The sequence below is a fragment of the Atractosteus spatula genome, chromosome 6 (assembly GCF_055471065.1).
Source record: "Atractosteus spatula isolate fAtrSpa1 chromosome 6, fAtrSpa1.hap1, whole genome shotgun sequence".
Lineage (NCBI taxonomy): Eukaryota > Metazoa > Chordata > Actinopteri > Semionotiformes > Lepisosteidae > Atractosteus > Atractosteus spatula.
The window spans coordinates 8040988-8067694 of NC_142711.1; the positions used below are offsets into that span (position 1 = coordinate 8040988).

The 26707-nt window shown below is 37.8% G+C and overlaps 1 protein-coding gene across 5 annotated transcripts in view; it reads left to right on the forward strand.

Annotated features, from left to right (window-relative positions):
* The window catches only part of eya1 (EYA transcriptional coactivator and phosphatase 1), a 64565-nt gene extending 48401 nt beyond the window's left edge, over positions 1-16164 (forward strand). For all 5 annotated transcript variants that reach the window (XM_088919357.1, XM_088919356.1, XM_088919358.1 and 2 more), the window contains 6 exons: positions 9924-9982; positions 10091-10251; positions 10419-10533; positions 10993-11114; positions 11911-12011; positions 14079-16164. In XM_088919357.1, the coding sequence (XP_088775483.1) occupies positions 9924-9982; positions 10091-10251; positions 10419-10533; positions 10993-11114; positions 11911-12011; positions 14079-14159 (639 nt within the window). In that variant the 3' untranslated portion in view covers positions 14160-16164. The remainder of the gene's footprint in view (positions 1-9923; positions 9983-10090; positions 10252-10418; positions 10534-10992; positions 11115-11910; positions 12012-14078) is intronic.
* The last annotated feature ends 10543 nt before the right edge of the window (positions 16165-26707 follow it).

The following is a 26707-nucleotide window of genomic DNA, read 5'->3' on the forward strand; positions in this document are numbered from 1 at the left end:
CAGACGTGATTTACAACCCCCATGTTAACACGGTTAAATTCATTGCAAATACAGAGACACCCCAAAGGTTAAAGATAAGTATGAATAAATAACATAGTTTAAGTCCTAGTCCTTTTCTATAACTAATGAATGTAATATACAGTAATTTAGACAGAAAAGGTTTGTTTTGTTTTTTATATTTCCTATTAAAATATGTGTGGTTCTGTGCTGTTGTTTTTTTTACTAATTGCGATATAAAATGTACTGTATTCAAAACTGTTTGGGAGGAGTGTATGCAACTAAATTAACATAATGTAATTATTGAAGCCTAGTATTCTAAAAGCTATACTGTACACCACTCGTTTTACTCTCTATTCTGCTTCCACTCTTTCACCTTTAAGAAATGAATAAATGAATAAAACAGCTTAATAAATTATAAAGGTTTAAATAAAGGCACATGGTGATTTTATACAGGTAGGTATCCTGTAAGCTTAATTCAGAACAATGAAAGAGTGATCTTCAGAGAACACATATTATTTTAGGGTATGTAACTATTTATTTTTTCAAAGAACATGAATGGAGCAAATTACTGTACATTGCATAACTCCATTTCTACTTTGGTAAGGTCCATTTAAAAAAAGACCACACCAAATAGTCCATGTTGTCTGGGCTGAGAATTCTATCAAATAAAAAATAAAAAAGATCAGACGTCAAGGCTTCCCCATGTGATTCGAATCACATGTGCATCTCCCTGATTCGTCACAGTTCGGCAGATGGACCCATTCTGGGATAGGACCCTCCAGGTACCTCCATACTTCTCCCATACGTCTTTGTGTTAGTGAGGGGCTGCAGCTTGTCCCATCCCATACATGCTCATATTCACACCAGGAGATTAGATTGCAAGTTGCAATTAATCAGTGATGGCATTTGCATATTGGAGACATGTATTGTCTGTTGTCAGTTTGCATTACATGTGATCTGGCTGATGGGGCTGTTTATTGGGCTTCTTTTCTCAGTACTCAACGGCTGTGAGGGAATCATCTTGGATCACATGGTGACCATATCAGATCCTCAGATCTGTCGTGTTCTGCAGCTTGGCTAGACGTGATTTTGGGATCAGTTAGATCCTGTCTACCAATCCCAGTAGACGGGCAAAATGGCCTTTAAATTATTTTTTTAAACTTTATTATTGCATTTTGTTTCTGCAGTTTAATTGTTTTTATTTATTTATTTTTTTACTCAATAGCTCAAGTGGAGTTCTTTATCATTATTTAAACCATATATTGGAATCCAAGAAAATATAAATGAGTATATTTCCCTTGTCAATCTCCAGTCTGGTTCTGATGATTGATACTGGTTTACATGATGGGTCAGCACAGACGCAGTCTTTTGTTGGCAGTAGGTTGAAGCAGAGTCTTATATTGCTGTGTACAGTACGTCAGAGGACCTTTTGGAACACTTGAACCAATTTAACATACTGTAGCTACACCTCTGCATGAGTATTTGAGCCATGTGTCTTTGTTCTATACATAGTATCAAAAGAAACTTATCACTTTGTGTATGCATGTACAGTATGTTTTTTTTGAAAACTTAAGTATAAGGATTTTGGATAGTGTTGAAATATTTTTGGCATCATGAAGATGAATTAATAATTCACTAATGACCATGATACTCTTGAGTGACTTTGCACAAGTACACTACTTAATCATGTCATAGTGAACGTGTATAGATAATGAGGTGATATAACCTATTGAATGCCAGGCTTGAAATGAAGAACACCCAAAAGAACCAATATACCCCTCTTATGAAGAAAACGAGACCTTCCTACAAAGTGACATCAGGTGTTCTCACGAGCAGTGATCAAGTCTTCTTTAGCGATCCCTTGTGTAGACCACCCTGATGGACTTCCTCATTCTGTATTCAACATACAGAATGACACCCTAACTGCGGTATACAGCAGAACAGTTGATGAAAACCTCCAAGTCCTACTGTATATTTGGGCAGGGGTGTCTAAATAACTAGACATCTGACTGCATAGTACTTCCAAGAGCAGTCCTGGGACCTCACTTGCTGCCCTTTCTTTGGGCTCATCCTGACGAGGGGTAACACTCAACCTCAGGGTGCTTGTGTAACACGAGCTTTTTTTGCACAATGAGAATGTGACAGTTATGGCAGGGATACCAAGTCAATAGACTTGACTTGAACCCCATGTTGAAACTGGTGGGATGAGCTGGGATGATGTGGGATCTAGGGCTCAGAGAACAGTGAACAGGTATGTGATTGTCGAGCCTTTACGAGAGGAATGGAAGAGAACCACACAAGATCACAGAACCTGCAGCCTGGCGCAGAGCATGAGTCACTGCTGTACAGCTTGCATGCCTTCCAGTGGTTGTCACAGATGCAACTAGACTCTGACTTTCACAGCAGATTGCTGTTGACCATCCATGCTGATGGCAAATATTAATCAGTCTAATGAATTTACTTATGTCTGTTCAATAAAAAATATTTTTGTCATTTTTCTGGTTTGTCATATTATGTACTATAAGTAACAATAAGTTACAAATGGTAAGTTAGTTTTGATGCTCTGTTAGTTATGACATTTAGGTCCTTATTTTTTAAAATAATGCAAAATAACGTACCTGAACGTATAAATAACCAGGAAGAATTGAAAGCATTCCGGAATCTTACATGGTTCCTGGGTTCTGGGCTGCAGCTCAGCTATAAAATCAGTGACTTCTACGTGAGAATGTGGCCACTCTCAGCAAGATAGCAGCCCTTCACAGCAGGGAAGAGATTCTTCATCTGGGGGAACCAGGTCAGCTCAGCAGGAACCTGCAGATCTTAAGAAATAAAGCACTTGAGGTTTGGAGGATAAAAGGAGCAGAATCAGTGGTCATGCGGAGACATCGCAAAGTGATTTGAAAGGTTTACATTAACATTGCAATATTAAAAGAAACAGATACCTGAGGACAACCTTGTGACAGCTGAAATAGCCAGGGCATTTTCGATAATGTGTCTCATATTTAGTCAAAAGTTTTTGCAGTACAAATAAACTTTGTGTACTGTTTATCATAGATACAGAAGACAAAAACAGGAGTGTGGATGAAGACTTTTTTTTTAAAATCTTTTATCGGGTTGAAAAAGTCTGCTTAATTAAAAATAATGATGTTGTTTGTGCTTTTTCTTTGCAAAGTAATTGGAGGTTCTTTTAGGATTTCTTTATGTCCATACAGGCAGATATTTTATAATGCCCCAATGCAACCTCTTATTGTTCTTTATTGAACACAGAGACTCCAGAATTTGTAAATCGGGGTTTCCTGGAAGCTAATACATTTGTACATTTTTCATCAAATGTTTTAGCTTTTACAGTATATTTATGTTTATTGTGTTTAGAATACCTAAAAGCAGAGTTCTTAAATAGCATTTTTAGTCTACTGGCACTTACAGTTTATTGATTGCTTTTGATTGTGATGCTTTAAGTTTCTCTGCTACTGACAAAAACTTTAGAATTCCATTGAAATATCCTTAGGCTGTCTTTAAAAATCACTGAACCATGGCATACAATAGCAAAAGATACTAAACTAACCAGACGTACAGTTTAGCAGAAATATATTACCTGGGATCGTTCAGGAAGTTCCTGGGTGACCCCAATGACCCCAATTTGGTCTAAGATGGACCAAATGGCTAGTTCTTATTTTGTGTTCTTATCTCAGTTTGATAGCTCATTATGTTCTGTTTGTGGCCATTGCCAGTAGCACTAGGTAGTGTCGAATAGGAATTTCTAAGTGGGAAATGTGACATGCATCTGAATTAATAAGGGTGTTTTTCATGTTAAACTCTACTAATTTATTGTAATTATTTGTTTTTATTTGATATTGTTGTTGTAGTAATTCAAGCTTCCCATTAATAAGTTTGCTGTAAGATTACATATAAAATCCTGTAAATAAGGATTGCATACACAAGAATCTCACAGCAAGTCAATTCAGTAAGACGCTCGGGATTGAGTTTGTCAAAACAGTCCTGGGATTCTCTTCTTTCAGAACAACTATAAACGTTTAAAAGTGTGTATGTTACATGGGACCTTGTCTTGTGATTGTCTGCTTTTGGTTTTAAATTTCTTTCTGGTACAGAATTCCAATTCCAATGCACGTCCTTTTCATACAAATAAACAGGAGGTGAAAGTTTTTCTCATGTAAAAAATGGTTCTATAAGCTGTATTCTGAAAATATTCAGTATTTACTGTAAATCTGAGATACAGCTTGTGGTTTGTCGCTAATTGAAAAATTTCCATTCTCCTTGGTGATAATAGTTCTGATTTTGATTCCTGTAAATTCAAAATTAGTATTCCTTAAGCATGTTTAAAAAATAAATGTTCCTGACTTCTACGTTTATAAGGCAGCCTAGAAATCCAGCAATATATATATATATGGCCCTCTTTGTTTTCTGGACTGTTTTAATTCCTTCGCTATTCATGCACAAATTGTAGATTGGAATGAAGTGGATTTCAAGAACTCCCTTTGTTCTCCATATCCTGTGCCTGACCCACAGGTAATCTGCACCCTTTTCTTCAGTGCAAGGTAATTGTGGTGGGAACGCAGTGAAAATGTGAGGGTCACGAACCATAGGCCAGACAGGGATGACAGCTTCTGCCAAGTAAGTGCCAGCACAGAGAACCTGCGAACCACAGATTCAGCTTTTTCACATGGATTTAGCCTGTATGGCCGGTGAGGAATGTTGTGATGACGGCTGTAATCGTTCACTACAGCGCTGTCAGCTCCAGGCTCACCTGGTAGGGGAGCAAGTCTCTGAGCCTAAATAGACTGGCGTATTTAGTCATACACAAAAAGAAAAGAGACATGTTACCACCTGGAAAAAAAAAAGCAAGCGAGTGTAATGTAATACTGATGTTTCTTGATACAGCATTATGGGCAAAGGAGGGTTTTATAGCTTTCTATAATCATTTTCTTTTGACATTTTGCAGCTTTCTGCAATGCAGTCATGGGTTAGTCTTTTCCTTCGCCCAACAGGAAGAATCAAGCAGTCTGTGCTGATTGCTTAATGACAGATGTATGGAGAATAAAGGAAGCACTGATAACTTCCTATATAGTGAATGGGTTTCAACAGGCCTGAATAGAAAAAGGAAATGTACCAAAGAAAAAATAAAAACACAAGGGCTCGAAGGTGTTTGTTTTTCAGTTGCTGCTTCCATTTTTTTGGGGGGGACTCTCAATTTATGTCCGTCTGTGTTGTTTCCTCGGGTGAATCTCTCAAGATGTTAACAATGAAGCAAAGAGTCGTAAAAAGACGAGGGCATCTCCAACAGTCAAATAAAGAGTTTGCTTTAAGAAAAAAGTCGGTATGAATTCTTTTTTCAGGAGATCTTTGCCGGCTGTGTAGTAGTAACATCTGGTCTGAGTTAGCTGTGATTTTCAGGTTTGTAATGTGTCACGACGAAGTTCGGTGAGGACTACTGCTTGTTTTAGAAAAAAAAAGCTTTACATTTGAAAGCACATAACTGTGTTTACATCTGGCAAGATTAAGAGGGACCGATACCTGCATAGCTAAGTGGGTTGCTTATTGTGCTGTCTGTTTCTGTGGACACCAGGAGACTTGCGTCTGGTAGTCCATTGGCCTTCAGCAACCTATCATTCATCTCAGAAATACTCGTTAATGATACCAATTACCTGTCTATATTTAATCATATATAATTTTTTGTAAATATGAGTTGCATGTAGTTATTACTTTTATGCAATACTTTTAACTTTGTATTTATTAATGCTTGAAGTTTACATCTCGTAAGTGTGCTGCTGTATGACAGTGAGCTTAGTCATTTTCATTAGGGAGATTCATAACTGTGTGCAAGGTACTGAAGTGGTTTCTTCAAGTGCCAGCTGTTCTCGGTAATTGCTAGTGGTTGCACATTCTTTTTCTGGTTTCTCCTTCTTCTTGGAGGTCCAACATCCCACAAATCTCAAATGTTGTGTTAATTGTACACTGTAGTAACCGCTAAATAAAAAGATGTCTTGAAGGGCATGTAAATATAATGCGCCAAAGCACCGCGTTGAGCACTGCTGTCACGACAGAGGGAGAGTTACCAGCTAAAGAGGATCTTCCAAGATAACAAAATCCTAAGATCCAAAACAGTAATCTACGCAACTATCAAAGTCTTTTTAGATTAATGTGTTATTCTCGAGCTACATTCTTCTGGTTTAACTTGCATATACTAATCAAAAATCAATCTTAATCAATACACCCAGTGGTTCTTATTCATGGGAGATACAGTATGTTCCTGAACTGCCTGCAGATAATGAAAAATGTGTATACAGGGAAACAGCTCTCCTATACCATATATGTATTTTTACCATGAGTATACCTAATAAACTATGCAAATCAACTTATATATGCAAAATATTATAAACTTCAATTATGTTGTATTATATAAAAATATAATGTAAATAACTGCAATTACTTTCTGTTATTAAAGGGGTAATATAGAAGTGAAAAAGTACTGAGGGCAGATCTGATTAATTGTAAACTGACCATTGGAGATATTCTGAGAAGTTCTAGAAACTTTGGGTCTCTGAGCTTCACGAGTGCTTCTCTGGCTCGTCCTGTTCTGACACTACAAGTATGTGAGAGCACGGTTGAGGGGGAAGGGGTGTAATATTTGTCTTTTAAAAAAGGGTTTGAAATGTCTGAGCTTTAGCAAACACGCTTTCTTCTAGATTTGGATTTTTTTGTCTTTTTTTCTAAATAGAGGGGCACAGCCTCAAATAATAATTCAAAACGCAACAAAGTTTTTATCCAGTGCAGCTTGTTATTTTACTGAGTGAATATAATGGAAGAAAGACCCTCGGTCAAGGGTTCGACTGCAGCACTCCACCTGGGATTTGAACCAGTAAACCTCAGTTACAAGACCAGCACCCTAACCATTTTCCACACTGCCGCCTAAATGAATATAAAACCTGCAAATAAAACTGTATTTGAGATTTTAAAAGTAGGGCCTAGGTACTATAAATTCTAGCTTTGTAGCTAAGATCCGGAAGATAAGGAAGAGAGTGTTTTTTTTACTATGAGTAAATGAAGATAAGAAATTGTTTATTGTAGCTCTGATTCACTTGTTCTTGTTTTGTACAAGTACAATCTCAGTGCAATTCTTCTGAGTTTTTTCGATTACGTGGCTACTAACATAAATTCACACTTGAGTTTGAAGAAAAGCTCGTGCTGCAAATTATTCAGCTGGAGTTAATATGAAAGGCGGATTTAGAAAAACCACTTTTTTAAAAAAAAGCTATAAAGTTGTTGCCTTCATAGTTTATGAGTGTTTTTGTTTCCTTATTATGTTGCTTTTTGATCCTCTTTGGAAAGCAATGTTTTTGTATTTCATGTGTCTTGTAAGCACACCTCATGTTAAAGCATTTGATATGCTTATGTTAACTCGGTCGTTTCTTTTTTTAAATAGTAATTATCACAGTTTTCCACTGTCGGTAGTTTCCTGTGTAAACAAAAAAGCTAATAAAACCAATACAGGCAATTTTGCTGTACCACAACTATCAAGCCAAGCTTTCAGAGAAAAGAAATAACAGATGAACAGTTCCATGGAGCAAAGCACATTAAGCTGAAGTCATCCTTATTACAATGGCTGCGACAGAGACCGAGGAGACAGTGTTTTAATATGAGATCAACAGGTGTGAAAAGGAGGCACACCTACAACTCAAGACTGCTGCAAATTAATGGCTCTCCTTTAAACTAAGAAGTTCCAATAAAACAAATAGGACAGGATTTGCAAAAGATTTTGAAAACGTGTGATTGTATTAGATTCATTACCAGTCAATTAGCAGACAATTGAGCCATTCCAAGGATTAACAGCTGAATGGGCCCTAAAAAGTTCCCTCTCTATCTGTGCAAACTGTGTAATTTTAGGTTTTGGCTTGCCAGTGCATACAAACACGCCCTCTGCACCAATTCAGAGGATTAAAGCTTGTTTTTCTCGCAAAAGATCAGGAGCAAACTCAGCTCACTGTGTGAAACGTTTAAAAAGGGCGTAAAATCATGATTGCAATTCCACTTTGACGACAGAACAGGGCACCAGGCAACCAGTGTTACCCATGACAAAGTGGTGGCCCTTCCGCATTTAAAAAACATTCAGGGTTTTGTCCCAAAAACAGATTACCCAAACAACTTGAGGAGTTCCTGAACCATGTCTTCTGTTGGCAGCCTATCTTTTAAAATGCAGTGTTCATAGCCCTTCATGTGAGGCCGCTTTGACTTCCCTTTTCCCCTTATCTGAAGTTGTTGACCTCTGGAGAGGAGGAGAAGGTTACAGGGTCAAAGTCTTTTCCTCTTTGGATCTTGCGGCTTGCTGGGAGAGGCTTGGCGAGAGAATGGCTGCATTAGAGCAGGGGCTGAGGGTCACGATTTTAATTCTGTTAAGGAACAGCTGGTTTGAGTTTCTCCTCACGTCTTGCTCCCCTCCCTTACCCACAAATCTAGGGAGATGAAAAATTTGTTCAGAGGGGAACCAGTAAAATAAAAAAGGTTTATGGTCTAAAGTCCTTACCCTTACCCTGCCGTAGCATTAGACAGGAATGCAGTAACGTCAGCATTTGGCCAGGTTTAGCTGAAGCAACAACAAGGAAGTATTTTTTTAAATTTTTTAGCGTCTTTACAGTTTTGTGAAGCTTAACGGAAGACTTCATCTTACAGAAGGAAAAGTCCGTTTTTGAAATTGGTTTTACTTACATAACTTAAAAACTTGATTAAAAGAAGAGGGATAAGTATAATGTCTGTTAGTATTATTCCATTGAAACCTCAAATATATATTTTGTAAAAGTAATGTATGTGGCTTCAGATTCTGCATTTTGGCTACAAATATGTGTGTTGATTTGTAGATACGTATTTTGAGAGCTCTTAAAATTCTTTTTCAAGTTAGTTTCTGTTGAGTAAATGGTAGCTGTGGAAAATCTTAATAATTCTCAAAATCTACAAACATTATTACTTGTTCTTACGCATACGCTTATGAAAATACCATTGTGATTCACAGAACAACGTGATCCATGCAGAAATGACAGAAATTCCTAGTCAATGCTGTGCTCCCCTTACTACAATTCAGTACTGCTGTACAGTGCTAGCAGGATTCATGGTTTGGTTACGAGAAAAAAAGAGAAAGATTTCAATCTCTCTCCTTGCAAAAATTGTTGATCTGGATGCTTGAGCAAGGCTTTCTAACGTTTTATACTTCTGAGGGGGGAAAAATGCGACTCCTATAAATGGTAAACTAATAACAGATTTTCAGTCTGCTCTCTCAAGAAAACTGGCCTCAGGCTGTGTTGGTGTGTGGCTCAGCAGCAATCAGAGGTCATAATTTCATTGGCGGTTAGCATCAGGTTCAATTTTTCTAGTACGTTACATTTACCAGAAAGTCTGGTTTGTGTTACTGCGCACACTGACTGAATCAGCTCAGAGGACCAGGAAGGTTCAGGCATTTTTAAGAAGAGATCCTAAAAGGAACACGGATACTAATTTAAGATCTTTGTTCCTAAACATAGTTAGAAAGTATATATTAATCTAGAACTGCCTGTACGTGGGTACTGTTTATGTAAACCTGTTAATAATACTTTGAATTTTGAACAGAAGCTGGCATGTCAAAGAGAGCCCCCTAGTGGAAGAAACCTAATGGCAAAGACTGCTTTCACTCCGTTCTCAGACATTTTCATTGTATTATTTTTTTTTGAAGGGGGATGGTTTAGGGGCAGTCATGTTCCACTGTGAATAGATAACATCATTAACCATGTGAGCAAAGCTCTGAAACATTTCATGAGTTCCAGGCTGCTTTGCCTTCAATACTGTATCTCCTAACGCCAGTTGTTTTAGATGTCTGGAACAAATGCAAGAATGCAGTAACCCCTGACGTCTGCTACAGTCTGTTTGCTTTGTTTTTTCAGGAGTGTGATCAGGTCCACATTGATGACGTCTCTTCAGACGACAATGGTCAGGACCTGAGGTAAAGAGTGTCTTCTGCTTCTGTTCATGTGGATGTTGGGGAGACAGTGGGGAAGGTGGCTTCTCTTTGACCGTGACATGATGTCAACCTCTTCCCCCCCGTTGGCAGCACGTACAACTTCGCCACAGACGGTTTCCACGCAGCCGCCACAAGCGCGAATCTCTGCCTGGCGACTGGGGTACGAGGTGGAGTGGACTGGATGAGAAAGCTCGCCTTCCGTTACAGACGAGTAAAAGAAATTTACACCACTTACAAAAACAACGTTGGAGGTAATTTCCGATCAACAGGATAATCGAATTGGTGAAGGGGGGAAGTGTGTGTGAAGGAACTCCTGTTTTTTTTTAATCTATTTTAAGTACTCCTAGGTCGGTTTAAATTTTGACAAGTGAAAACATCTGAATGATGTTCCAGTTCAAACAGTGCTTACACTTTTCAGGTCTGCTCGGCCCGGCCAAAAGGGAAGCCTGGTTGCAATTGCGAGCTGAAATTGAAGCCCTGACAGACTCCTGGTTAACACTGGCACTGAAAGCGCTCACACTAATTCACTCTAGGTAAAACCTTTGCACATCTATATGTCTTTCCTTAAAACCAGGTTTTTGTCTTGGTTATTTTAATGAAAACACCCATAAAAGAAGATGCCATCAGGTGATAGGTGTATGTGGTTTATGAAGTAAAGAAGAAAATGCCCTCTGAATTTTAAAAAACACTTTTGTTTTGTCCATTTTTCATGGAAGTGGATTCAGTAGTATGTATTTGGTAGTTCTGAGATTGTGCATGTGGAAAATCAAGTTCCAATTCATGCATTTATTTTTTTTAAATTTGCAATGCATGGAGTATGAGGAGGAGTCCAAAATTCAAGATAGAGATAGACTTCTTTTTCTAAAATGCACAATTGTCTGAATACATCTGAACATACTCTGTGTAGCTTATTAACTAAAGGTTTTTAACTAAAGAAGGATTAAAAAGTCATATATATATCTATGGTTGTGCATTTTTGCTTTTTCCTACAGGTCAAACTGTGTCAATATCTTAGTTACAACAACGCAACTCATACCTGCTCTTGCAAAAGTCTTGCTTTATGGACTGGGAATAGTATTTCCAATAGAAAATATTTATAGTGCAACAAAAATAGGTATGTATCTTTCATATATCTATTTATTTTATGTAGAGTGAAATATGTGAATAATGCCTGTTTAGCATGTCTGTGGGTTGAAGATAACATTCCAGTAGTGTAGTACATTCACTTGAAGCCATCACACTTTGCTGTGATGAATTTAATGTGATGTACAAACAGCAGTGTGTAATCCGTAGAAAGCCAACTGAACCAAATTTTGTGTGATTTTGTTATTCTGGAGAGAGGGGACATATGAGAGGGTTGATGTTTAGTTCTAAGGAAGAGGTCTAATCAGACTGAGATTATTTTCTTGGACTCTGGCCTGAACAGGGCCTCTCCTTTTCAGACATGCATATGAAACCACTTCTGCAAATTCATGTCATTCCGCATCGACTTTCTTGGTGTTTTGAATTCAAAATAAACATAAACCTCCACATTTTTGCTGTTTTTAGCAAGCACACTTATTGTATTTGTTATTATCAATAATAAGTGTTTATATTATTGTTATTCTTATTATAGTTAAATTACAATATATTATTATATTCATATATTATACTATATTGCTATTATTAATTTAATGAGAATATATTATAATATGTGATTGTTATAATTTATTAGTGTACTTTAATTTGCACTCTGAAGTGTCCAGGCTTCTTACAGTCATAATAAAATGCTGTTCAGCTACTTGCTTGAATATTCTTAATTGTACTAATTTCAAGAAACATGAACATTTTAACTGTAAGAAGTTAAAGCAGACATAAAATGATATATAAAATAAATACATAAAATTGACACTGATTCTTCTTGTCTTCAGGAAAAGAAAGTTGTTTTGAAAGGATAATCCAGAGGTTTGGAAGGAAAGTAGTATATGTTGTCGTGGGAGATGGAGTGGAAGAGGAGCAGGGATCTAAAAAGGTAACAGGCATTTCATGGTTTTGACAAGCTAGTCATATTTGACATGATTTCTGAAAACAAATAGAAAAACATGCTCCTGCTATCATTCATTTTCTTCTCGTTGTTGCCTTTGTCATCATCATCGTGAGCATCATCAAGAGCTTAGAATTTTTTTCTTTTTTTTTCTGAGAAAGACCTTGATTAAATTAGCACATTCTCAAGACAGACAAAAACCCAACTAAACAAAAGAGTGGACAGCAAGTTATAATTACGTAGAATTTCTGTTCAAACCACTATGTTATATAAATATGTGTAATGCTAGACAAGTCCTTTCAGGTATGTATTGAAAGAAGGCTTACACATAAATAGAACATGTATTTAAGAGGCTTAAATCTTTGTGGATGAAATTAGGATATTTACGCAAATGACAAGCATATTATAGCAGGAACAAGGGAACTTGACTGGCTGAAGACTTTGATGTACATCAGCTTGTGGTTTGATTGCTGCTCAGACACTTCAACATCTGAGTGCATTTTGTTTTCCTTTGTTGTTTGAATGAAGAGATTTATGTTACCTGCTGCCTGGTGACAAGAATTGCGTATTCAGCTTTTCTAAGAGTCTTTGATGTAAACCAAATTCCCTCACAATAACCACATCCTTGAAAATGTTAATTAGCTAGCAGGCAGAGACCTGACCTATTTACCTGACAGGTACGTTTCTGAAGTGAAAGGCAATGAAGAAAAACGTTTTTTCAATGATGTGGCGTGGAGTAAAGAAAAATAAAACTTCGTACACGGGACGGACATGTCCAAGCAGGAGTTTTTGTTGTCTAACTAAATCACCAGGGCCCTGGAAGTTTGCCAGTGAAATCTTACCAAATGTGAGGGGATTCTCTCAATCGTGTACTGAACTCATGAACTTGCCAATAAAGCAAACGATGGAACCTATTATGTGACTGGTAGCCGTGCTTAGGAGCGAAGGCCGTAAAGCAGTGGCATCTATTATGAAGCCAAGTCTTTATACAGATGTCCAACCATTATTGATGAAAGCAAAAGTGATCCATTAATGTCTGCGCAGCACAAGTAAAAGTGACATGTAATGTGAAAGGGTAATGACTTTCAGTTTTACCCCAAGGGAAGCTATAAATTGAAAGGCTTCTCTAGCAGCTTACCTGCGCTAGTGGTCCAGGAAGTGAACGCCGTATCAGAAGTGACCTGGTACACAACATTACACATTCTTTAACGTAAGCATGCGTGGCACAGCACTCTAAAAGGATCCTGCAAAACATCCACACTAGAGCCCTCATGGTTTTTTTTTATTTTTCTGAATGAGAAATGAGATAATGTCTTTGGCTTTTAAACTTTGAAGTAAAGGCAATTTACAAAACAAAAGGAAAAGTGCATTTCTAGGGTCAGCGCAAGCTGTACTCAGTGGAACGCATGCCTGCTGAGACTGTTGTGCCTGTGATAAGGACAGGTAATGGGCCGAGCAGTAAGCCTGAAGATTTCCCATGACAGGCCCTTTACAAAACCACCTGAGAGTCAGATTTCCTTCACAGATTTCCCGGGGTTATTTCTGAATGAACAAAACCTCATTTGCATCTTTACCCAAAGCTTTAATGGCTCCAACTGCGGCGAATTCTTGTGCTTGTGCTACATAATCTGTGTAAAAACGTTACAAATTTAAATAAACTACAATAAGGCAAGAAGTACCAAACAATTACTATTGTTTTGTGACCAAAAGAATTTTACATCCCTTTTTAGTGCATATTTATGTACTACTTAATTTTTATATTTCCCCGATTTTTACTTCTTGCACGCCCTTTATGATGTCATTGTAAAATGAATTACATTCGTTTTTATTTTTTTTGATTTGTAGAACTTATAAATACAATGGGAAGGCAATACTGGAAGCAGAAAGTGGTGCCAGAGCATTAAACTTGACAGTCTGGAAATCCTTCCTTCCAATGCAAAGCCTACATTGCATTTCCAGTGTGAAGAATGTCACAGCAAGGAATAGTTTATAGGCGTGATTGTTTTTCCAGATTAAGGAATGTTTGCTTACTTTGGTTGTTTGCTTTGTTCACAGCACAACATGCCTTTCTGGAGAATCTCCAGTCACTCCGACCTTATGGCCCTCCATCACGCTTTGGAACTGGAATATTTGTAGCACTGCGGCGGCGGTCTGGAACCTCAGAGCCTCATCCCACGCCTGTCCACAGACCTCATAACAAAACTCCTGTGTCTTGTGTCTGCATCCCACTTAAAACTGAGCAACTCGCCCAGAGTGCTGACATACAGCCACAATTTGTCTTAACCTTTCACCTTCTTCTAAATTGAGGAGAATTAATTTATGGCAGTGCAGCTGCCGGGCCCGGGTACTGTGAATTGGCTCATTTCAAAAGCCATCAAAATGTTTTACAGCCCTGTCTGTATTCCGCCTCAGCAAAGGGTTCACACCTGTGAAAGAATCAGAGCTACCGACGCCTTCCTAAGTGAGACTTCAAATCGCACACTGCCTTGGCAGGCTCTGGCTCCCTCTCTCTCACAGCTAAACGGGACAAAGACTGTGGAGTACACCTGCTTATGGAGAAGCTCTCCTTTCGATCACTATCGCCCTGGGTATTTCCGTGCTTCTTATTTATGAACTGAGAATTTGTGATCTGCAAAGTCCAATGAAGGTGCAACTACACAGACTGGTGCCTTTCGACAATACAAAGCACATTTAGTTCCATCGCATCCAGAAGTACACTATAAAAAAGGGTTTCTAGTAATTTAAGAGAAGAGTAACGAAAAATTAACTTTACATCGCTGAGACAATCTTGTACAGAGGAGATCTTTTTGTGTGTGTGTAAATTTGTAGTCACTGGACTATTCCTATTCAGTTTCTTTCAATTCAATCTATCGGAAGGCAGAAATGCCCTTGTAATTGAAGTATAAAAGGCTTTGTATGCACATCCATTTGTGCTGTGCCTTAAAGTGTTGATGCATTTGAGTTTTTGTTCATTATAAATATGTAGATAATGAAATTTGTGATAACTTGTTTTGTCAAAACCAAAAGCATGGATGTCACGTGTCAATGATTATTTTTTTCAAACTCCTGTGCTTTTTCTCTACCCGAGATCACTGTTGTTCTGTTGCAGTCAGTGATGGCCTTGAATTTCCACATTAAAAATCATGAAAATATGGAAATAAAATAGAACAAATGGCTATTCTTAAAAATCTTACTGTTGAAGTCTGACTTTCTGTTAATGGTGTCTTTAGTATGTTTTGTACTGGCAAAAACGTTAAAGATTGAATGAATAAACATAGCTGAGTAAATTAACGTATACAATATTGAAAGATAAAATATATTTCTGAAAATTAAAACAATACAATAAAGCTGTTTTTGCAGATGATAGTGCAACTACTTGAACAAATTGGGGTTATAGCCCCTCTGACACACACACCCTTTTCATTCACAAATTAAACAACACAGAGGGAGTAATATATACATACGAAGTGAGAGAGAAATCTTATATACAATATCTAGTCTTTTGTATAAAAAGCAATTTAAACGAAAGTAAAAGATATTGTGCTTTTTAACTATATCCATGTCCATCTTAATATGCGGTATATGTTTATTAAATAAATATGTTGTTAATATTATGAACATAATTATTGAATGATGTTTCATACGTCTTTGGCCTTGAAAGGACCACTATTTGTAAACAGTAAAACTTGGAACATACAATACATGTCCTATGAACTGTGAATTTCATGCCCTGGAACTTACTGAACCTTTAGATTATTTCTTATTTCCCCTCTAGATGATCACTGTAGAAGAAGCTCATTTCTGTTGTTTGTTACCTTTCAGTCTTGTACCTGACCTTTTTGCACCAACTTTTCTTCACTTTTGCAAATTTGCTTATTTTATTTAAAAAGCATCTCCCCTTTATAATGGGGGTTACATATTGCTGCTAGATTGAGGTAACAGTAGACATTTCAGTGTTTTTTTTTTTTAGAAACAAACGGCAAGCTTTTTTTATATTTCAATCATGACGCAGACTGGAAATCAACATTACCTGGGCCTCACTGTTAAAACAAAAAGTTTGTTGTGTCTGCAAAAGATGTGTACAGATTTTTTTGGCATTAATTTGTGTTTAAATTAATAAAATTGATTTGTGAACTGTTAAGGTAGATTTCGTTTTTTAACAATGCTTATATGTTAATGAAAATGTTGGTATTTATAGAATGCTAAAACAGTTTATAAAGGATAGTAAAATATTAAATGTTAAAAGTTTTGATACCAAAATAAGTTAATACCTTTCGTGAATGAATATTTCACTTAATAAATATTAATTTGATTGCAATCTGTGTAGTTAAAAATGCTTATACACTTGAGTAAATGAGAGAGGGGGAAGAATAAGGTTCTTGGGTATTATATGATCTTGACTTCATAAAGAACCGTATCACTTTGAATCTGTGAAGCTGGAACTGAGTATAGTAAATCAGGTCCAGTTGGATAAGAGATTCTTATTCATATATAACTGTTAAATTGGTGTTAAATTTAACAAGCAAATATTTAACAGAAAACATTAAATTTGTGTTGTTGAAGGAATTAATAATCAAAATGAATTGTAGCATTAGAGTTGGTCAGAATCATTTAATTAAAAACCACCTACAAAAAGTCAAGCAAATAATGAATTTTATAGATTATTTTTTCCTAAAAATATGACATACTGGAGGATAAATCAGCTTTCGATCTAGAGGTGTTTCTATGAATTGCTGTTTGCATATTATTGTACAATTGCTTAACACTTTAACTTAACACTTAGGAGTGGGAGAGTATTTTTTAAGTTTTAAATCAGTGCAATGACTGTTTTAGAGCAAAGCTGAGCAACATACAGTATACATTTATCAGTGACAAGGCAGCATTAGGTTATTTAGAATTTATTTTGGGTGGATATAATTGGTTTTAGGTAGTTTGTGGAGAAGATTTGCATCTGCATATTATAGTATATTATAAAAACATACAAATTATTGTGGCCCAATGTATAGGAACAGCCTCCACTCATACTATCAAAAAAACTATCCACATACAGTATAAATATATCTCAACCTTAAAATAAAACCATAATCATATCAGAAAAGAACACGTATTTTTTCCATTTATTTATATAGAATACTGATTTCCTTCTGTAACGTCTTGAAGGTTTTGGAAATACCTTATCTCGTATCTCCTCTCATGTTGTTCTACACCTTTTATTTTAGAGGGATTTGCACTCAAAGGAGCAATATATCTTTCCTTCTTTTCTTCCTGCCTGTTTTGCCATCAGGAGAAATATGGTTGTGTTCATTGTCCGTCTCCCTGTTTCCGTGCTTGTTTTTGGTGCGTGATTAAATGACCTGCCTGAAGGATTTGTGACGGAGCAAACCTAAAAATGTCCACAGTTTAGGAAACCTTTCGTCTCCTGACTGGAACATAATAGAGAAGAGGAAATCCGCAGTGCTGCTAACTAGTTTTCTGCCACAACCAATAACTGAACAAAATCGGCTTTTCATCCTATCATTACAGTGCAGTTAAGAAGTCCAATGGGCTTATCAGTTCTAAAAATTGCAGGAAATCCCCTGAAATAAGATAACATGCAGCATGATTAACCTAGAGATACAAATAGAAAAGTAGATGCTCTCACCTAATGGTATGTCAGTCAGCTCCTGTAATATCATGTGGCTAAGAACAGCGACTCACAGAATGAAATGATTCTTTGTCATATGCATTGATTATACTGTATAAAGGAAATAAAGGAATATTCTAAATGTAAAATGAAATTGGTATAAAATGTGTAATTGATTACACAGATACACTTTATATTTTAAGTCAAGCCTCGGGTTTCTCAGATAAGTAAGTTTAAAGTCAGTTAAATGTTTAATAGTTCTTGAATTGAATAAGGCAGGATGCATGTGGATACAGAAACTGAAAAAGAACAAAGTTAGGCTTTTAAGTTTGTATTAATAAGTATTGATGATCACCATTTTCCTAGATACACGGCATGTACTGTTTCATAGGGAAGGATCTGTGCAGAACGAGTTCCCTTTTTCTGAGATTATTTGATCAGACTCGACCTCAAAAATGTATCTAAAAGGGAAAAACAAATGCCATAACAAATAATTTAAAAAGTAATTATATACCTTGTGTACATTATACATTAATTTATTTTTCAGTTAAATATAACACACCTCTAGTACCTTACACTTCTAGGAATTGTGATAATAATAAATAACAACTTTAAACAAGCCGATAGTTTAAGGTTAAACACCAAGTCCTGCAAAGATGCTATTGTCTCACTCTGCAGACACCCACTACCTCTGATGGTGAGAGAGTAATGGCAGTGTGTGGGGAATTTCTTGGTAGTATGCAATGCAGCATACAGTATGTCTATGTTGAACCAGATTGAAGCTCTGCATTCCATGTAGGATGTAAAACAGAGATCTTGGGAAATTGTGTTTTTAAATGCAAAAAAAGCAAAATTTAGATTTCATTCAAAAGATTTTAATCCCAATGCTACACAAAAAATCATGCATGCTGTAGGACTAGGAGAAACATGGCTCTGGGGACTTCATCATTAAAGCAGTCTGGTTGCACTGGTGTTTGTCCTTGTTCATTTCTTTTTAAGAAAAAACTGGAGCAGTCAAAAGTGTATCGCTAAGTAACAGCTGCCAAAACAGGAATGAAAATGAATGTTTCTGAATGATGACATTTGGGCAAAAAGCAATGAAAAGCACAATGCTAGGCAGATACAACTGTCGTCGTTAGGTTTTAAAAGGATATTTCTCTACCAAACAAGCCAACCGCAATGATAAGAAGCACAGAGCATGTGCTCCCATTTCCACAACAATTTCCAAGTCTCTAGGAATTGTGATGTAGTGTGTTCACAGTAATTTGAGCCAATGCATTTTGTGCTCATAGTTCTTTTTGCATGTGAATTGGAGGGGGAAAACTCTCTGGCAGCTTTATCAAAACAACTGTTTTTGGCTTGCCTCTGTGCTCAGTTATCAGTGGAAGTTTCTGCCTGTAACCTTCTATCAATCAGTGAATATTCAACACACTAAATGGATTTGGCTCTGTGTCACCTCATATGGTTGTGCTTTATTTGTCCAACCCACAGTACTTGTGGATAGGTGTGAACATGCCAACTAGCCAAGCTAATTCCACACTGTTTTACAACACTGACACGTTTTCTAGCGCTCGGTCTGGACGACTTTACAATGGCTTTCACAAATCATTTCTGCCCAACAAGGCCAAATGGAAAGATCTTTAAAACGAATCAGCATGACAAGTAAATCATCATCATACTGCAAGTGTGCTCTTTCAAATCACAGATGCTATTGAGCAAGTAAGCAGTTCTCATTAAAGAAGTGTAACTGGGATTTAAATCATTTTAAGTGAGAATATACTTGATACAGCTGACATCTTCTTTTCACAATCAATTACACATATAAGATACTGTATGAGGACATGGAATGTTATACCAGACAATATATTCTAATAACTCCTTTTAATGTAATGCAGGCACTGAATTACAGTATTAACATGCTAAAATATTGTTCTTCCACAGATAAGCAGAAAAGGACATTTTCTGCAAGTAAGCTATGTACATATTTCTTACAAGAAATCTAATAAAATGGCCTGTCTGTGGGTTAAACAAGTCCTGAGTGCTCTTTGGCATTCTGTGTGTATTATATATAACTTATAACCATACATAAAAGCAAACCAGCTTTTAACAGACAGCTCTCCTTGCTGAAGAGGACAGAAGTGGACACTACATTCTAGTAATTGAGACACATGCAATAATTCTAACAGGCCATAAAAATAAAACACTTCACTAATAGTGTGTTCTCTTTACAGCTGGCCCAAGCATTTATAATAACACTTCTGCTCTGAAAATGCTTCTGAAAGCCTCAGAGGATATTTCAAAAACATCAAACCCCATTGCCACAGGGAGTTGAGTTAGTTTAAATAACACATGAAAAATATTTATGAGCCCTATTTTATGAGGTGGTCAAAGCAAAGACAGTCCAGCGTGTAACATAAGACTGGATAAAGAATAAAGGCTTTTTCTAACCGCACAGGAGAATTAAGCATGCATGGAATTTTATTTGAGCCTCTTCCCTTTAATATTTAAATCAATGATGTTTTCAGATGGTGTCTAAATGATTATGCAGAACAGCGTTAGTCTGCCAGCAGCAGCGTTTTTCTCTGTTATTCATGGAATGTTATAAAACAATAATCTTATAATGTGCATAACTGTAGTATGCTTTACCAAGGTTTAAGCTCCTAATAGACTAATGCTGTAATGTCTGAAGTCGGGACTTTCTGAAGAAGAAATGGGCCACCTGTTTTGTTTTTTTTGGTTGTTGTTTTCTGCGGTGTGTCTGTTTATGTTTTTGTCTCATATTCTGGAACTGTCATAGTTTGGATTTTCTCTTTGTCCGAGCCATGAGTTTAAATCGTGGAATCCCTGAGGATTTCTGCATTGCCATAACGACCAGGTCACATTAGGTGTCCACAGTAAAGCACTGGGGGCATGATATCATCAATACATTGAGGCAAAAAGCCTGATCTGCTACTACTTTCCCATCCTCTGGAATCATGGGGCAGGCAAAACATCACATACAATGCACGGCTTCTTCAGTTTAATGGGTCGGCTTTCAGTACTAGTTCATTCATTCATAAAATTCTGAATACTGAATAGTGGCTAAATAAATACTGTCTAAATACCGAGAACTGACTGAACAGGCATGTCTTTGAGTAAGCATGTGAAGTACTCGTGTTGTCTTCAGTGCAGGTTGACTACCTTGCCGCAAAAGCTGAAGTCAGGTACATGTGTCAGTTTGTAGTACAAATACTAATACAAATCCTACAAATAACCAGGGTTTTAAATAAATAAGGGGCTTTTGTAATTGGGACATTACAATATTGTATGACTCCTGGCTATACATGTATACAGCACTTTATTTTCTTTTTGCAATACTGTACATACAAAAACTAAGAGCAACTTCTTAGAATGAGTGTGAGTATACATTTTTCTGTTAGAATCCCGACGTCAGTCAAGGTCCAATGAGACTGTTCTGATCCTGTGTTCCCACGACTCCACTCTTCACCCCCTGAAACAATGTACCTATAAAGTAAAATCCCTAGATACATTGTGCTGCCCACATGAGACCTCCTCATCTAGACAGCACCCATAAAACTGTATTGCAATGATAAACAACAGTTCAATGATTCATTATATTACCCAGACAGCAATTTCATGCAGATTCACACTGAAAGACAGTAACTTTAGTGCATTATTATTGAAAAATATTGTATTACATATATATATATCAAACAAAAGAACCTGATCTGGTTGAGTTACCTTACAACCAGCAGGACTATTAATAGTCACCCGGTGCCTCAGATAATAGTAGTAGCTAATGTACTTTGAACCAAAGGATACTGGAGCTCGGTTTGTGTGAAACTGCAGTTCAGAAAATATTCTTGAACACATATTTATGCTGTTGTTTTTCTAACACTAAACCTCTGTGTCATTTTGCTGATTTGCTGACAATCTTTTTTGTAGCAGTACTCACATAAAACACATATTGAGACAAGAATCAGTGTCTTTGCAAGGGAACCTTACCAGCAATTAAAACCAGCACAAAACTACAATAACACGACCAAACAAAGGAAATACATTACCTCTTCAAGAATATTCCCTCATCATTTTTAATGATGCTGGGAATTATGTAAGAAAAGGACTGTTAATCATTATATATTAGATTAGATTAGATTATGTTATGTGTTATGTTATGATGCTGTAAGTATCTCCGGGCCACTATAGTATTAGGACAACAACCTAAGGCAAATTACAATGGCCTATTCATAATTTTCCTGTGTATTTTCCATGACAATATCATTTGTTAATTTTGTTTTCTCTGTTTCCCAAAGTAGCACAACATTTCTCCAAGCTTTTCCGTGCTTTACCATGATTTTACTGTGCTTTAATACATTTTCCCTGCCCCTTGTCTGGATTATACTGCCAAACATGGTCTTGAACACATTTCCATTTTCCATTTACTGTTTTCTTTGTGAGGCCGACCAAAGACTTGACTGCCCATACTGGCCAAGATGCCTTATGTATATATCAGTCACTTGCATTTGAAAATGTGTTTTAGAGTGCGTGTGGGTGGATAAGGGGAACATTCACTACAGACACCAAACAGACTGGAGATGTAGGACTCCCAAAACCTCTGACCACAGACTAACAGCTGCAGCACCTCCTGTTCATCACCTGGAAGAGGTCAGTTACAAACATGCCTGGATATTCCTCTTTTAAGTCCTGCACAAAGCAACATAAAGCCAATCGAGCCTATCATCCGGCTGTGAGTTGCCTGTGCCGTACTTTTATCGGCAGTCGATGTTAAATGTCGTGCCCTGCGTTTTGTGGTTGTGTTGCATTCTCACTCCTGTTTTGTAGGCCCACCAAGCAGAGCGCAGCAGTAACTTTAAAACTGTTATGGAGTTGGCTCTGGCCTCACTTGGCAAGCAAAAGCCTATGACAACCCTTTCCCTTGATTTCTGCTGTGAGCTTCTGCTTCCCGGGGGACCTAATTTGGCTCCTAAAACTTGCTCAAGACCTCCCTGTCTGGTGTTAATTGGTTCTGCTTTCCCCTGTTATGGCTCTGATTTGATCCAAGCTCCCTTTCTGCTGGCATTAGCATGAACCTCTCTGAGAGTTTTATAAACTTTCTGTCGACCAATTAATAAAACAGCATTGTGTCCAGTCTTGGCTTGTTTTTACAGGGTTATTCATGTTTTTCTTTCTCCCTGCTGAATAAGAATCACGTTATCCTTGATGGCGCTGCTTCATGCCTGAAGTCTTTTTTTCCAGCTTGCCTTCCCATTTCAACCCACTTCCTTTGTTTTCTCCGCACGTTTCCTACAAACCGGCAGAACGAAAACGAAAAAAAAGTCACGGGGCTGCTTAATACCTACAGCGACAGATCATTTTTTTTCCCCCAGAAAAGTGTATAACCTTCATCGCATTCAAAAATAGCCGCAAGATTTACTTAAGGCCTTCAGGGTGTTCACTTTTATAAATTTGTGTTCTTTGAACTTACAGTGGTTGGCATGGTGGTACGGTGGTTAGCATTGCTGCCTCGCAGTGTTGGGGTCCTGGGTTCAATTCCTCTCTTTGTGGAGTTTGTATGTTCTCCCTGTGTTGGGTTTCTTCCAGGTGCTCCGGTTTCCTCCCACAGTCCATACCATAGGTTAGCCATCTTTCTGGACACGTGTCCCTGGTGTGAGTGTGCGTGACTGTGTTTGTATCTGTGTGTGCCCTGTAATGGACATGGCATCCCATCCATGGTGTTTCCTACCTTGCGCCCATTGCTTGCTGGGATAGGATCTGGTTCCACCATGATCCTCTACTGGACAAAGCAGTTAGAAGATGGATGGATGAATTTAGTGTCATCACTCTATTTCATGGATGAGTGTGTGGTTACTGTACCAACTGTAATGCAAATGACATTACCTTTGAGGCAGTTGCTTGGGACAGGAGTTGCAGCAGTAGTTTACTATTAATTGCCCAGGTACAAGTAGAGCAATCACTACAGCTGCTTCAATCATCAGCATCAGCCCAGGCTGATGATGCACATGGATGCAGCATAATTTGCAAAACAGGCATGCCTTGGAGGAGCATGGGTTCAACAACCAATTATATCATGTGACCCTGCACAAAGTAGTCATGCTCTGATCCAAAATTTGTAACACTAGTACCTACCATACATGTAAAAAAAGATCAGTGTATTATTCAGCCTTAGAGACTGAAGGCACAAATTTGCTTTTGCATTATTAAATATTACTTTTCTTGCAGATTTCTTTTTTTACCTGTTAGACATTCAAAAATGAGCAGAATGGCAACAGCAGGAAAAACAAAGCAACAGAATTTCCTTTTTAACATGAAGAAAACAAAGACTGAGAAGAGTATTATCGTGGTTGTAGCCATGATTTGCATTGTAGTTATGATTATCGCACACTTTTGTCTTTTGCTTCTCCTTTTCAAGACTGTCTCAGCTGTGCAGAAAAGAATTTATTCCATTTCACAGGCAATATATATCCGAGGTGATTCCGTCCTGCGGGGGGGATTACAAAGGATTTCACTGGCGGATGCGGGAAGGAAAAGTGGTAACTGACATTTCTGGTCTGGGAACATGGCAATCAGCAACATGGACACTAGCCAACTCCTCTCATAGGCCTGAAAATGCTAAAAGCTTCGAAGAGAGTAAACAAACTCTGTGTTCTGAGGAGCAGAGTCTTCAGGGACAGATCTGTTAACCATCAGTGGCTGTGTTTCATCTCACCGCGCATTTCAGCCAAGTTAAAGGGATCTTTGTGTACCTGCTTGCAGACAGGAGCTGGGAATTTGTGGCGCAGGAAACCATGGGCTTCCCCCCAGGCTCTGAAACAGACAATATATTCAGTATGCTATTCTCCACACACCTTCCCACAGGCCGACACTTAGGAATACAAACGCCCAAAATGGGAAGAGAAAAGTCACTCTTGGGTCAGGGGAAAAGGGACCAGGCATTGTAGTGTATTGTAAAATATTTCAATCTGCAAAGCAGGCTGAAAAAGTTCAAATTGGGCTCGACCCAAACTTTCTTATAATGCCTCCTTTTTTTTCCCCTCAGGAGAGAAAGAAGCGACAATGGTTCATCTGTCTGTAACCAAAAAAGTTAACTACAAATGCAAGACGATCAGTGGTGAGGTTTTCCTGTATCAGCTGGTTTTAAAAGATCAGTGCCATATTTCTTATATCCCAGACAAAATTCTCCAAGCCCGGCAGCTGGCAACTTTGAATGTGTTGCCAGTAATGAGTACAATTCCAAACAATCTGCTAACCAAGTTCCAAAGTGTATCCATCTCACAAGAAAAACTGCACCTGTGTGCCACGATTCGCACTGAATTCGTCCAAACGCTGTTAGCAGTAGTACTTTGAACTTGTTTATTCTCAAGGCTTTCAATGTTCAAAGAAAAACTTGCTATAGGACTATACACTAGAGGGTTTTCGGGACTGGGAGAGGATATTTTTCAATCATTTGCAATTAGCAATGCAGCAGTGACGACATAATGACAGAGTTGCTAATCAACATTGCCACAGGGCAGTGGAAGGTAGTTCCAGGCCACATCACTCTGTCGAAGCATTTAACCTCGTCCTGAGGGCTTTTCCTTAATAGAGCAGCCCTTTTTTTTTGCCAGCTCAATTCAGGAGGAGGGGATGTTCAGACTGCGCCTGTCTGCGTTAGGAAGGAGGTGTGTGGTGGGGCAGCTGACAAGACTGCTAATCGCAGCTTGTCTAGAAATGTTGTCACATCACCTGTCTAAAAGGGGGCTTGTAAACTGTAAGAAGTGGAATGTGGTTTCCCAATGTAAACTGTAGTTATGTGGTTTTAAATGGGTGGATGATTAAGACAGAGCAATTGTGATTTATTCACATCAGCATGTCTGATTTAATATTTTGCAGTTTGGGGAAAACGGTGGGATAATTATTAAATTCCTCTAAAATCCATCCATCCATCCATCCATTTTCTGACCACTTTACCCAATACAGAGTTGCAGGGGAGCCAGAGCCTATCCCGGCAAGCAACAGGCACAAGGTGGGATACACCCTGGATGGGATGTCAGTTCGTCGCAGGGCAAAATTCATCTAAAGGGATTTATTGATTAAAACTAATTTAATTAAAACAGTGCAGAGATCTTCCTATCCGTCATTTGCTGTATACGTGAAAATTACTTTATTATTTTTTTACTGTTACAATTCTAACTGCTGTCACTACTTTTTTAGTAGTCTATTTGATTGTTGCTGTTATTCAAAGCAATTTACATTTGTGCCGTGGGTGTTCTACTAGACCAATCTGGGTGAAGCACCTTGCTCAAGAGTATAACATCAGTGTCCCACCTGAGTGCTGAAGCCAGGATATTCCAGACAAGAACCCAGAGCCCTAACCATTAATCCACATTTTTATGGAACGTTCTGCAAACAACACCATGGAGTTAACCCTAGGGGCCAATCATATCAATCCCACTGTTGTGTCTTTGAGAGGTAGGACGAAACTAAAGCACCTTGCAAAGACTATGTAAAATCCACACAGACAGATGCCTGAGTTCACAGCAGATCACAGGAACCCAGAACTGAGCAGCATCAGCACTGACCACAACCCGAGGGAAAGGAAAAACAACAATGTAAATATCTCCTGGTGGAATGACAGAATAAATCTTCTCAAGCTACCAGCTTCACAGAAACATTTTTATGGGCAGGGTCAACAGAGAGAATTAAATACACCCTTTCGTAGTTAAAAGGAACTTACAGTTCATGAGGACAATCGTGGTAATGACTAAAAAAGATGATCTGAATAAAGAGAAAATAAAAAACATTGAAAAGAAACCCTTCAACCTCAGAAATCCACTCATTCTTGGTTAGGGTCACTGCAAGTAACTTAAGTCAAATGACATAACCAACTTATTCCACAGTTAAATTTAGGTTCATGCCTATCTGTGTAAAAAACAGCTATAATTGTGCTCTAATTCTGCTGCAGATCCCGAAGATTACCATCCGGTCAGAGAAGTGCTGAAATGGAGTTTAGGGCTGGACTGTGGCAGAACTGAAGAAAGGGGATTTATGTTTTCAAAATACA